This window comes from Thrips palmi, unplaced genomic scaffold, assembly GCF_012932325.1.
Source record: "Thrips palmi isolate BJ-2018 unplaced genomic scaffold, TpBJ-2018v1 HiC_scaffold_12, whole genome shotgun sequence".
In the NCBI taxonomy this organism is placed as follows: domain Eukaryota; kingdom Metazoa; phylum Arthropoda; class Insecta; order Thysanoptera; family Thripidae; genus Thrips; species Thrips palmi.
The window spans coordinates 4798778-4811691 of NW_023144623.1; the positions used below are offsets into that span (position 1 = coordinate 4798778).

Sequence of the window (12914 nt, forward strand, 5' to 3'; positions counted from 1 at the left end):
TGTACGAACTAACGAACAGCAGCTCTAGGCATGTATCCGTGGATTCTCCGCCTCGGACAACAACTGGGTTGCGTAACCCTCCCGAGCTACGGCCTAAGCGCGGCAGGACGGATGACGACCACGCCAAGGGTCTGTGGCATGTCATTGGCGTACGTGCACGCACATGTGTCCGAAATATACTTCACAGAGACCGTGAGATTCGGACGGTCTCATAAAGAGGACTTCCAATGTTTTAAAAATAAATAAAAGAAACATGACCCATTGACAGAATATAGGACAACTTTACTTACAAACGAATCAACAGGTAACAACACAGATTTTTCTTTTACCAAATGATTCCATTTACATCTGTTAGATTTTATAAAATCATTTGATCTAGAATAAATTGCGGCAAATTGGGCAGGTGGATTTGTTGCTTGTTTGGAACCACTTGTACTGTGGGGAAAAAAGAATACAAGTAGATTCTCTATATTGTTCTATCTAATTCAGTTATAATAATTTTGTAAATTACATTATTAGGTACTTACTAAGCATGTTGAATGGAATTTTTTGCGGCAAGTACGGCAAGACAGCTTGGGCAACTGGAAATTTGATCCAGATAGCACACAGAAGCAGATGTAACACTCCTCCACACCTTCATATTTGCGCACAACATTATTTCTCCACAACGCCAAACCATCCCATAGAGTCCCATTCTAGAGAGAAAACACACATACAATAATGAACAATAATAACTGGCAGTACCTCCTTAGTGTAATGTCAATCCCTAAACATATAAGCTGCTGTACCTGGTGAGTGAGGAACATAGTAAGTTGCATCAACCACTGTCGCCAGCGAACAGCGGCTGCTGCATTTCTCTTGCCAATCTCCACAATCATTGGGGTCAGAGGGTGATTTGTGGGTAAGCGAACTACTAACTCCATTGTCAAGTCATCAACAGTATATGTAGCTACTACTTCACGTACATTTGAATGAACACGGACCTGCAACATGAAAAAATCAAGTTACCATTGGAAAGTTCTTGAATAATCAAGGTGAGATCTTCACATTAATGGGCGTTCACACTAACAGCCATGTTCTCAACAGCCTTGTCCTGCATTTTAGCGACAGCTGACATTTCTGCAGCACATATGGAGGGGCTAATGTGTTGTGAGACAACACGATCAATAATTGTAGCTAATTTAGGTTCTGTGTTAGTCCACCATTGACGAGCCAGAGCAGGTAAGCAGCTCAGTGCACCATACAGCACACTGCAAGCCATATGAGACACCAAGACACTACTCCAGCAACCTAAAAAATAGCAAATAACATAACTTTACGGTATTAAGTTGAATAATTGCAAGGTGTTCAAGCACATAAATACACACACCTCCAAATGACAAGTTTGGCTGTTTTGTAAAGCAATCCAGAGTAATTTTTAATTTTTCATCAAACGCCTCTTGTGGCAGTAATCGAAAGACACTGTTTAGCAAAGACTCTACATAATTTTCTGACCTGTAAAGGAATTTTTCAGTGTGATTCCAAGAATTACATAACGAACTATTCAAAGAATGAAGTCATTATCATTGACGATAACTTACGCATTTTTTAACCAGATTGCATACTGACTCTTCAACTCAGTTTCAGCTTCTTTGCACATTTCCAGCATTAAGGACCACACAAGCAAGTACCCTGAAGTGTATGTGTATGAATCAGTGAAGGGTTGAACAGTGCAAGAAGTTCCCAACCTAAAGAAACAACATACACTTAAGTGTCAGAAAGGGGGAAAAAAAACATAACTGCATCAAATAAACACAATTGAAATAAACCTACTTGAATTCACTTAGAACAGTAGAAACAACAGTTTGTGAAGAAGCCAGAATATCTTCAAAATGTAAGAGGCTGATGCGGTCTTCAGATTTCATGCACTCTTTACCTTCTTCTCCTTCCGCTAAATCTGCTAAACTTGCTGCATCTCTTTTGACCATATAAGGAACAATCCTGAAACATAATAAATTATAAGTGCCAGTTCTTCTTTTGCTTCTAACAGTTTGAGAAATAAAAACACATTATAGCAGTTGACTTACTTCATGAGTAGATGATATGCAGTGAGTCTGACAGAGCCCAGGTTGTGTAGAAGGAAATGGGGTGCAAATTTAAGCAGGGGTTCATAAACCACTTCTGCATCCTTAGAGGGTTGGAGGAAAGCTATAGTTGAATGCTGAAGTGCCTGCCCAAGCCCATCTAGTACAGCTATAAGGGGTGGAGATTCTTCTGAGGGCTTGATGTTTTCTGTTGAAAGAGAATTGATTTGGCGATTCACTTTTTAATTACGACTTAATTCGTTCAAACATGATTCAGCATTAACTTACCAACAATATCAGTCCACATTGCAAGAATTTTGTGCTCACACTCTCCTGCAAATACGTCCCTCCATTCCCTGGGAAGCGTCTCTTTCAAAGAACCTCGCTGTGCATCAGTCAATTCAATGCTACCACTTTGCAGTTTTTGAAGATTCACATTGAAGGTCACAAACAACTTGCAAACTCCTTGAAGGAAAGCACAGACCTGAAAAGGAAAGCATAATGTATCCCTTTCCTTTTAAAAAATTCCATTAGTTCAAAGGACTATCTATATTCACCTTTCTTGAGAGTCGAGAAGAATTTCCTTGGTCAACAGGCTTCTCCATGATAGTTTCATAAGCACAATGAATCCATGTTGCAATGGCAATCAATACTTGATCCCAATTGGAACCAGCTAAAAGTTGAGGTGCACGAGAAACTACTGCGTTCAAAAATTTCATAACTCGGATAGTATCATGCACCACTGCAACGGCACAGGTGTCAATAGTGCTGGTAAAAAAATTAGAAATGCAATTAATTTATCACCCTTAGACCAAAAATTGGAGATCTCACCAGATTTTTGTGAAATAAAACGTAGAATGACAATTGTTGACACTCACATATTACTAACAAGTCGCTCATTGAAGCGGATATGGAGTTTGTACACAGCATCAAGCCAAAACACTGCCTTTGCCAATGTCACTTTACTAAGAAGACTTGTGGCAAGCAGCTTTTCAGAAAATGCATCAAGTGGAGACAAGTCAATGTCCCGGAGACAATCATCTTCAACAGATTTACGACTAGCAGGTGTTATTGAAACACATATTTCTGAAGAACTGAATGCATTGTCATGCCACATTTTGTGAGCCCTTTCATATGCAGCTTTCTTTTCAGACCTAAAAAAATAAGGTTTGGCAATTAAAGTAGCTTTGAATGTTTAATTAGTAAGGGAAGGAGTGGTAGTTAACTCACCCTGCCAAAAGAAGATCGTGAACTTTTTCTGCTCGTGTTGGTTGGAGGGTGGAGATTATTTTTTTTATTGAGTCCTCGGAATCTTTAGTGAGCTGATGGAGAGCACTTCCAAGCTCAGTCTAGATAAAAATGTGTTAGTTGTGGCATGAACCTTCAGTTAAATTAAGCATACCATGTGCAACAATTGCAACTTACAGTGGAGAAATGAAGTGCAATGTATCTGACATCGCAGAAGAGAATAAACATGTCTAGAAAGACATCCCATGAGAAAAAAGTTTCATCTTCGCCATCATAAAAGTTTTCGAATGATGATACTGAACTTAACTTGCTCAATACAGATGCCACAATTGCATTCCAATACCCAGCACCAACAAGTTCAGTCTATGAACAAACAAAAAGAAATTATTATAAACAAAATGTCATAAAACCAATCAAATTTCCTTCTTGGAAAAAGAAATTAGTAAATATTTATGTATTACCAGTGAACTCTGCGGTATTGTTTGAGAGCTATCAATGCCTGAATGGAAGGGTTCAACACAATCAGCTAGGGACTCAAGACCTTGTCGATGTAGCACAGAAATACTCCTGAGGCCTGAGGATTTGTTATCACTGCCCTCACTGTCATCAGGGCTATTGGAAAATAAAGCTGTTAACAATTGAGAGCAGACTGTCTTCCTCTCACAGTCTCCATCTACATCAGAGAAACTGTCAGTTACAATCTCCACAAACTCAGCCAGTTGTGAGGCAGCGTGACCAAGGACACTTTTGGGATGCAGAGGCCTAAGAGAAAGAAAAGGTGTTGGTATGAGAATAATGCTTACTTGTTTCCAAAGCCACAACACAATGGATTTTGAGACTTACTTTCCATACAATAAAGTTAAAACAACATCAACTAAAGATGCAGATAATTGAAGAATAGTTGAACTAGAATGTCCATGCATACGGACCAAAGCTCTTGTGCCACTCTTCCACAGTTTGGATAATGCTTCCACATCAGCAGAATGAGTGGAATCCCACAAACAGATCTAAGAGATACAAGTTGTCTTAAAACCACTGATAGACAACATTGACAGACACCTTTTTTTTTTTTGTGATATCTACCTCGAATGCCAAACAAAGGGCTTGCTGTGATGAGGATGAAGTACGAAGGAAAGATCTCTGTTCTGAGTAAATTTTGGTTACAATTTTTGAAGCTGCTCCAGTCCATGGAGGGAGTACAGAGCTTGAATGCCACATGTCATTCAAGTTAGTCACAATCACTCTAATAATCTCATCTAATGCAGAATTGCAAAAAATGTGATCTGAAACAAAACAATAAAAATGAGACATGATTTTAAAACTAGAAACATTTTAAAAACAATAAATTAAACAATAACCTTCATTAGCTCCTATACCACATCCAGACAGCAACAGATCCCAAGTTACAACAATATTTTCAGATGAACAAGCCTGTTCAGTTAGTGTCCTTAAAACCTCAGACAAATGTGGACTATGAAGCCACAGAGAGGCTGCACCATTACACATGTTACTCTCTTCCAAAATCCATGATAATTGGTTTACATCCACACCATCCTAAAATATCACAATAATAATGATAAAGTAGTGAACAGTTACACAGTATGGCAATAAATAAATGAATACTCATACAAAGACCGACCTTCAACAACTCATCAAATAGAAGGTTTTGTTGCTCTGCTGGTAACTGATTTAAAAGAGGAATACTAAGAGACACAGCAGCACGGCAAAAAAGGATGCTATGAGGTTTCAACCATTTTATAAAATGTTCTGAGAAGAGATTTTCTTTTCTGTACAAATGAAAAAGGATGGTTGAGTTAAAGCAAACTTAAAAGCAGTATTGTTTCAAATTAAATCATACAGATCTAAAACACTAAGTTATGAGGCTTACTTGGCGAGATTGACAGACTGTGCCATGTCAGCATAAATTGAGGAAGTATTAAGCAATTTTACAAGAGATACTAGTGGAGGTAAATAATCAGCAGATTCTGATTTCACAACTGACTGCATGTAGCAACAGCATAATGCTTTTCCAAGAGCAAGAAATTCACAATGAGTGACTTCACTAGATACTGTTTGGCTGTCTGATGTACTGATTTCCTCTTCAGCACCTTGAACTTTCAAATCAGCAAATTTAACCTGAAATTTTATTGTTTTGAGATTTTAATTTGCAAAAATACCTATGTAAGTGACACTTTGACACTTTGCAAAATGCAAATGCTGTGCAAAGACTCACTTTAAAAGAACGGCCTTGGCCCTGTCTCTGCAACATGGATGAGATGAAATCCACCTGGGACTTTAAGATGTCTTTCAATGCAGCCTGCACTTGCTTTGGAGATACAGTGTCTTTATTTTCTTCAGTTTCAGGTTCCTGAGATGAATCTTGACTATCTACTGGACAAACCACTAACTGTTCTTCACCCACAGCCATGGTTTGTAGTGCAACTGATAAATCAGAGCAGAAGGCATGCAATAACTTCCTTTGAAGAGAGCCCTCTGAACAGCGACCCCATGAATGAAGTAATTTGGAGACACTGGAGTAGAGAGAATCACTCGTATGTCCACGTCTTACAATAAGGAGAGTTTCCTTCAAACACGGAAGCAAGTGCTGTTGTAGTAGCTCCAGACCGAAAACCTCATCCTGATTTAACTGAATTACATATTGAAGACATTCCACAAAAGCTTTAGAAACAGCTTTACTTTCAGAAGAGCTAAGCTGAACACTTCGTTGAGAAAACCTGTTAAACATGGAAGGAATTGATTGGTATCCAAAAATCTAAAAACGTAAAGGTATTTTAAAAATTAAGAGAAATTATTCTTACCCTTCTCTTATGCTGCTGAAAAATTTGTTGTGAAAAGTGTGAGTATCTTTCACAATGTTGCTTGGCATCTTGCTCAGAAATGGAAGGAGGGATGGGAATATTGCAGCAGCAGACCCTCTGCCACCTTCTCTACACACTCTCAACAATTTTGGTAGAACAAGCTTCTCAAAAGAAACTACCTCTAAAAGCCCATCCATGGCTACCAAAGAAACTAGGGCAGCTTCCCATACAACAGGAAGAACAGTAGCATCACTTTCATCAAGGGAGCCGAAAACAGCCTGGCCTATCCGCTTTTCCTCCCCTGCCACCAAGAACTTTGAATGTTGACATAGGGCAGACAATGCACTGAACCATGCACTCCTCACTTGTGGAAACTGATGCTTGCTGAATTTCCAGAATTTTGAGTCTGAAACTAGCTTTAGGTTCAGTTCTTTGGCAGCCTCTAACTGTTCAGCAGTTAGCCGTGACAAATAGAGCCCATATCCCTGAAGACTACTTATCACAGTACGAATGTATTTAGACTCTATTTCTTCTGGAGTCATCGTTTTAGGATTACACAAAGTTTGAGGAGTGTGCACAACCAGGTTTTCATAGATATAGTTCAAGATTTCTTCTTGACAAAATGCAATAGCTTCAGAGAGCTTGTTGGGAGGAAAAGCTTCATTAAAGGCCATTGTGGCAGCAGATGCTGCAGGAGCGTAAGTATCACACTGAGCAACAAACCAGGGTCCTGCCAGTTGCTTTAAGTATGGTGCAATGTTGCGCTTTACTTTCGAAACAACTGAACGGTGGGCTATATGTGCAGCTTCCCTCACTCGATGCTCGACATCCAGGGAGAGTAGGGAATACAGTCTAGGCCAAAATGGTAAAATTGCAACCACCTGGTCTGGTTCAGAGGAACTACAAAGCTGGGAAAATTCTTGTAAAGCCTGAAAAACAGAAGACAGCAAAAGAAGGGTTTAGATTACGAGGTAACACCATCATGCAGGGAAGTCCCACTTCTTCAATTTAATTTTTGAGGTATGCAAGGCTCTGAAAAAGAAAGGAGTCAAGAGTGGTTACTCACTTTAAGTTTAGTTACTCCATCTTTTTTATTCATTTTCTTGAGAACAACTTGGAAGTTGGGATCGAGATGAGAGTCAGCCATTTGCTCATCCACGCCCATGCTTTCCTTCAGAGTGGTGAAGCTCATGAATGGGTTGATGGGGGCAGTACCCAGCATCTCTGCACTGCGCCCACTGCTTGACGGCTAGAACAATCAAGCAGTAAGCAACAAACATTATCATGCATCAACAATATTGTGGAGACAAGAATACAATGACAGGCGGTAAAACTAGCACTAAAGCACTAGGGCACCAAAATACACCAAGTTTCCTGGGTCGCCAAGAGAAATTAAACATTAAATAAGAAGTTTCAAGAACTTTTTTTTGTGGACAAGTATTGGTGGCAAGCAGTTCCAGGGCATGGTTGCAGAAAGCTATGTGACACTCTCTCCAGCAGTTAAGCCTGCTCTTTCACCATGTCTTTAAAAATGTGGGGATTTTTTTTTATCAGTCGATAAATTAAAACATCAAGGGCAATGGTTTGATATTGTTATCCAGCTCATCATACGTCATACAGCATAACCTATGAAGGATAACCCAAGCACTGACAGCACCGAAATAAAGTACTCACCCTGGCATTGTTCTTGGTGCGTTGCGCACCTTTATCTTTACCCATGTTGGCTGCGTCAAAATAGAAAAAAATACGATGTAACAAAGAAGTTTCTTGAAAAATATCAGTCAAAACAACATTTCGAAAGACATCACAGGACGGCCATCTTCACCTTCACCGCCTTGTCACACTTTCTCCATGTTTTTATTTTCTTCTGCTTGTTTTGTCGTTTCGTCTGTAGCAGTCTAACCTCTCAGCCCCAGCTGATGTTTTTCGGGTGAAAGGGTCACTCGCACATTAAAGTGAGATTTAGTCCTCGAAGGAAGCAAAATGCTGGTCTCCAGGGGTTTGCCTCTCCTCGGCCGCGCCCTTGTCAGCTCGGCGAAGAGCCCAGCTGTCCACCGAGTGGCTATTCAAGTGCGGAACTCTGGAGGAACGTGAGTACTACGTTCAAGTTGTTGAGTTTTCAATCGAGTATCAAGTCGAATAGGACTCATTTTAATGTTCCATCAATTATTTCTTGGATGACATGTTGAGATATACTTTCCTGCTGACTTGAGACATTCGAATCTGTGGCTTCACTTCTGTGGAATATTTGTTTTGAGAACTTAAGTGACATTTGGTTTTGATTAGTGATGCTCTTTTGAGGTATCATGCCAAACTACAGCTTGTTGGTTTGTTTCTTTCCAGATTCCGTTACCGTGGGATCGGTGAGGCCCCAGGCAGTGAAGCGCAAGAAAGAGCAGCTGATATTGCGTACACTATCTTTTGGTGGTGGGTCTGTTTCAAGTGTATAGTGAGCTACGACCACCTTATTGTAAGTTTTTGCCGATTTTGTGTTTATTATACAGCTATGTTCCTGAAAAGTTTGGCATATAGAGTCTTATTTTACATTTCAGGGAGAGTATGATTGGCCCGACGCATCTAAGTGGACTGACGAGGAACTTGGAGTCCCCCCAGATGATTATGAACCCCCAAGCCGTTCTTAGATTTTGTAATTAAATACAATTATTGTAAATTTTAGCCGGGCTGATAATAATGTACATATTTTCTGGTTTCACGCAACACATTAAATTTATTCAATGCTCGTAGGTTTGTTTAATTTCTGTTGAAAATAATTTCATATTTATCATTACACGGGTCTCCTTTTGTTGTTTGCAAAGATTATATCAAGTGCCTTCTTGAATGCACGGTAGTCAACTTCATCCCTCAGTCCTCGCTCAACTCCAAAGGATTTCTGAACCGCTGCCAATTCCGGCATTGACAGGAGAGTCAACATGTTTCGTAAGGCCAGTGCTTTGGTAAACTGCTCTTGTGTCACTGATCCAATGTTTTCATGATCGTAATCCTGTCAATTTCAATCATGTAATATTATCGTGTAACACACATTTTGAAATTGCCAATCCATATAGTTTCACTGCTTACCTTGAATATGTCCTCCAAGTTCTGGTGAGGTTTCCTAGCTAGTTTTTCCAATGCGCGTCCTGCAAGGGCCCTTTCTTCATAGTTCATGAAGTTCCTATTTGTTTCATTCGGAGGGACGTGTTGCAGAGGTGTTATGAGAGGAGCTCTCTGCAGTTCGTCCACTGTGAGTGCTTCATCCACAACAGCATTGAATCGAACATAGTCCACCCATCCAGGTCTCTTCACTGCTCCGAAACTGTAAGAAGTCCTTTAATTAAATTTCTATAATGAATAGTTTGATACAAAGTTAAACTGAGGAACTTACACATCACACAGTGTTGCAATCTCTGTTTTTGTGAGGCCAAAATTTAAGACATTCAGGACCCGTTCAAAGTCCTCTTTCATGATAACTGAGTGGTTGAAGTTGTCATAATCGTGCAATGCATCCTTAATTCGGACTCTTTCTCGCACAACCTGTAAAGGACAGTCATGGGGCATATAGTTTGGTCTTGGAATGGGAAAGCAAAACAATGTTGACTCTCTTTACCTTGGCCTTTATCTTTGCAAGTATCCAAACTATGTCTTTCTCGCGGCGTTCTGGATGGTCGTTCCACTCTTTCCAATTCACTAACTTACGGTTTTCGAAGAAGTCATTGTACTGGAAAAGAAAAATAGTTACTATTCCTAAAAACTTTTTTTTCTTGGTAGAAATATCTGCATTTTTGGTTGTGCTTTTACCAGTGGCTCTTCCAGTGTTCCAGGCTCCACTTCTCGCAGGAGTCTGTAGTAATCCACCCCCATATCATCACTGAACCGCTGCTCCAAAGCATACAGATGTTCTTTTGGCGGCAGCAACGAGTTGAACACCAAGCACTGGCGGAACTGGGCCCTGGTCACGTGGCCTTTGTTCAATCTGCGCAGGGAGAATTTGTCAAATGTACTCGGGAATGAATGTGTGGCGCACAGCCAGCACAGCGCACGGTCAGGGCTGGTTGGAGGTGGGCGTACGGATCGTAGTCGTGGAAAATGGGCCTCAAGTTGATGCGCCTCTTCCGGACGCGGTGCTTGAGCTGCTCGACGGCGTCCTCGCAGAGGTCCACGACGCGCACGCACGCCTTGAGCCAGGGCAGTCGACCGGGAGGCTCCACATCCCGCACCTCCTGGCCCGGAGAGTCCACCTCGAACGTGGGGGTCTTCTCCAGGGTTCGTGCCGAGAACACTGCCGAGCGAGACCAAACAAAGGTAGGGAACGACACAATAGTCTGGCCTTCCCTTAAGGAGTTCGGTTCCCGCTCCGTCTCTCTCGCACTCATGGGCCGCTGCTATGGGTGCGATGAGAGAGGCGAGGACGACTCTCGGAGACGGTCTGCAGTATACCGTGCTCGATGTCGTCCGTGAAGGCGGTGTGGATGACGCGCTGCTCGTCATTGGGGTCGGTGTACATGATGGTGACTATCTCGATGTCCGGCTCGGCGAGGTACAGCCTCTGCGTGCCGGCCAGCCCCATGGCGTCCAGGCAGCGCCTGAACTGCTCCTTCGTCACCCGGCCGCTACGCAGGGGGTCGAAGTCCTGCGCCACGATCGAAATATGTTACCCATCCTTTGTCCTAAACTAGAGCACAAGTTGGCGTTACGGGAAGGGTGTCTGCCCTGAAAGATGGGGAAAACGTCTCGCTTGCCGTTGGAAGTAGGCAACTTTCGCTACATTGCCCGCCAACTCTGGAATCCGCCACCGAAAAGCAAGGGGTGGATCCAGAATTGCCCCGAGGGAAGGACAAAGTAGCACTTTTTGCCTACTTACAGGGGTAATGTGTCGCCTTTTGCCTGCGTACAGTTCGGGTAGATCTCGAGGGGCAAGAAGAGGGCGGGCGAGGGCGGGGGAGCAAAACCTTGGCATCCAACCGCAGGCAGCAGACTGATTCCGAGAGTCGTTTTCGTCGCTCTGTCTCTCTCGCGCCCATAGGGAACGCCCCATGAGTGCGAGAGAGACAGAGCGACGAAAACGACTCTCGGAATCAGTCTGCAGGCAGGCGCCGCAGGCACGCACCTTGAAGAACTCGGCGACCCTGATGCGGTGGCGCCACACGTACTGCTGGATGCGGCGCAGCACGCGGTGCAGCGACTCGCGGTCCGCGGGCGGCTTGGACACGGGGTGGAAGATGGCCTGCGGCCCGAACACCGTGTCCAGCGCGATGTGGCCCACCTCGGGCCGCGGCAGCTTGGGCAGCGCGGCGGTGATGCAGCGCGTCGGGAAGCGCGCGATGAGGTCGCCGCCGACGTCCAGCATCTGCTGCTCCGTGAGCGTCTTGGTGATGCGGTCGATGACCTCCAGGAAGGCGACGTAGTTGACCGTGTAGCTCGACTTCATGAACTTCTTGAGCAGCAGGTGGAAGTCCACGTCGGCCACGAGGAGCCGCAGGTGCGCCAGGATGCGCGCGAAGTGGCTCACCGTCACCACGCCCTCGTTCTTCGTAAGCTGAGGAAGGTCAATTCATAGTATCACTCGACCCTGTGACACGATTTTAGTGTTTGGAAGGAACTGTACTGTCAGATTGGGGGGTCTACCAGTTCATAGTCTTGGAAGTAGGGTCGGAGCACAAGCTTCCTCATGTTTACAGCTGTTGCTATCTTTGTAAGAAGTATCTTAAGTCTTCGTTCCTCTGTGACACTGAGTGCGTTGACGTGAAAGGGGTCTTCCCATTCGTGTCCAGAAACCAGCGGGAGGTTCTTCTCAAAGTCCGGCACTGGAAACAGGGTAGCTAATTTTTGCTCCAAAGGGAATGACCTAGCTGGACACAACCTGAGAGTAATGGATGTATGTACCATTGTCATGAATAACTGAACAAAACTGGCCATAAAATATGCGTCCATCCTGAACTCTAAAGTAGTCAGTGATCTCTGCTATTTCCTGGTCTGATAGTCCGATCTCCCCGCGCAGTACTCCAGACAAGACGCCAACAAAGTTGGATTCTGCAAAGGTACAATATCAAATAATAAAATTGGATCGTACTCATCGACTTGATACAAAAATTAAAACAATTGTATACCTGATGTGAGATTGTTGCCTTCTGGATCAAGAGGTTTGAAGTATTTCCATAGATCTAAGTTGACCCGGAAAACTGCTGCTCTTATTTTATTCAGGGCTCGCCACACGTCGGTTAGCTCCTATACAAGATTTGAAAAATTTGAAAAACAAAATTAGGATGAGTACAGGATGCAAAAGATTACAACACCATTACCTTCTTGCACTGCCGCATTTTTGTTTCTGTGTATTGAAATTTACTCTGAAATTTAGAACCAAATAACTTTAAAGGGATTGTCTGTCAAAACAGATGTTTTTGTTCTTTCACATTATTTTTGTTTCCTAAACGATTTGGGTGAGACATTGTTGGGGGTTGTTGAGGGTGCCGCCGATTCCAAACGTTCGAAAAATCGGTCCCCGGAAGTCCGCGATCTTCGATTCCGGGCAGCGAATGAGGCATATCCGGAGCTAAACAGGAGAGCAACCACGCCACAGTTTTAATTGGTGTGGCTTGCGGTTGATTACTTTCAGTTCCGAAAATTTTCAGTCTATTGTGGAGTGCTTACAGATCCGTGGGACAAAGTCTTGAGGACAAGCATGTTGTTTTTTGTGTTGTTGTGGCGGCGTCGTGGTTTCTGAGTGCACTTTATAGGTCAATGTCGAATGCCCCCTCGGAACAGCCAATGGGAGGCCGGCGAGTTTGAG

General features: G+C 42.9%; 3 protein-coding genes across 3 annotated transcripts; 1 reads left to right on the plus strand and 2 right to left on the minus strand.

Annotated features, from left to right (window-relative positions):
• Window positions 1–261: 261 nt before the first annotated feature.
• Window positions 262–7849, minus strand: LOC117640355 (E3 ubiquitin-protein ligase listerin). Its single transcript, XM_034376814.1, has 23 exons — window positions 7805–7849; window positions 7197–7379; window positions 6131–7059; window positions 5545–6046; window positions 5200–5447; window positions 4951–5098; window positions 4670–4865; window positions 4395–4594; window positions 4155–4318; window positions 3773–4073; window positions 3489–3674; window positions 3294–3412; window positions 2942–3217; window positions 2621–2831; window positions 2352–2547; window positions 2067–2271; window positions 1813–1980; window positions 1581–1727; window positions 1370–1494; window positions 1070–1290; window positions 789–983; window positions 528–695; window positions 262–435 (listed from the first exon to the last, which is right to left on the minus strand). Exons 1-23 carry the CDS (start codon window positions 7847–7849, stop codon window positions 376–378), a joined length of 5193 nt encoding a protein of 1730 aa, XP_034232705.1. The 3' UTR covers window positions 262–375.
• Window positions 7850–7997: 148 nt separating this feature from the next.
• LOC117640361 (NADH dehydrogenase [ubiquinone] 1 beta subcomplex subunit 2, mitochondrial-like) lies at window positions 7998–8875 on the plus strand. Its single transcript, XM_034376824.1, has 3 exons — window positions 7998–8220; window positions 8474–8600; window positions 8683–8875. Exons 1-3 carry the CDS (start codon window positions 8114–8116, stop codon window positions 8770–8772), a joined length of 324 nt encoding a protein of 107 aa, XP_034232715.1. The 5' UTR covers window positions 7998–8113; the 3' UTR covers window positions 8773–8875.
• Window positions 8707–12823, minus strand: LOC117640356. The gene is made up of 13 exons (XM_034376815.1): window positions 12776–12823; window positions 12427–12677; window positions 12235–12352; window positions 12011–12157; window positions 11753–11931; window positions 11235–11663; window positions 10565–10757; window positions 10196–10406; window positions 9926–10100; window positions 9735–9845; window positions 9513–9661; window positions 9209–9443; window positions 8707–9131 (listed from the first exon to the last, which is right to left on the minus strand). The coding sequence occupies exons 2-13, from the start codon at window positions 12442–12444 to the stop codon at window positions 8916–8918; spliced, it is 2181 nt and encodes a 726-aa protein (XP_034232706.1). The 5' UTR covers window positions 12445–12677; window positions 12776–12823; the 3' UTR covers window positions 8707–8915.
• Between the last annotated feature and the right edge of the window lie 91 nt (window positions 12824–12914).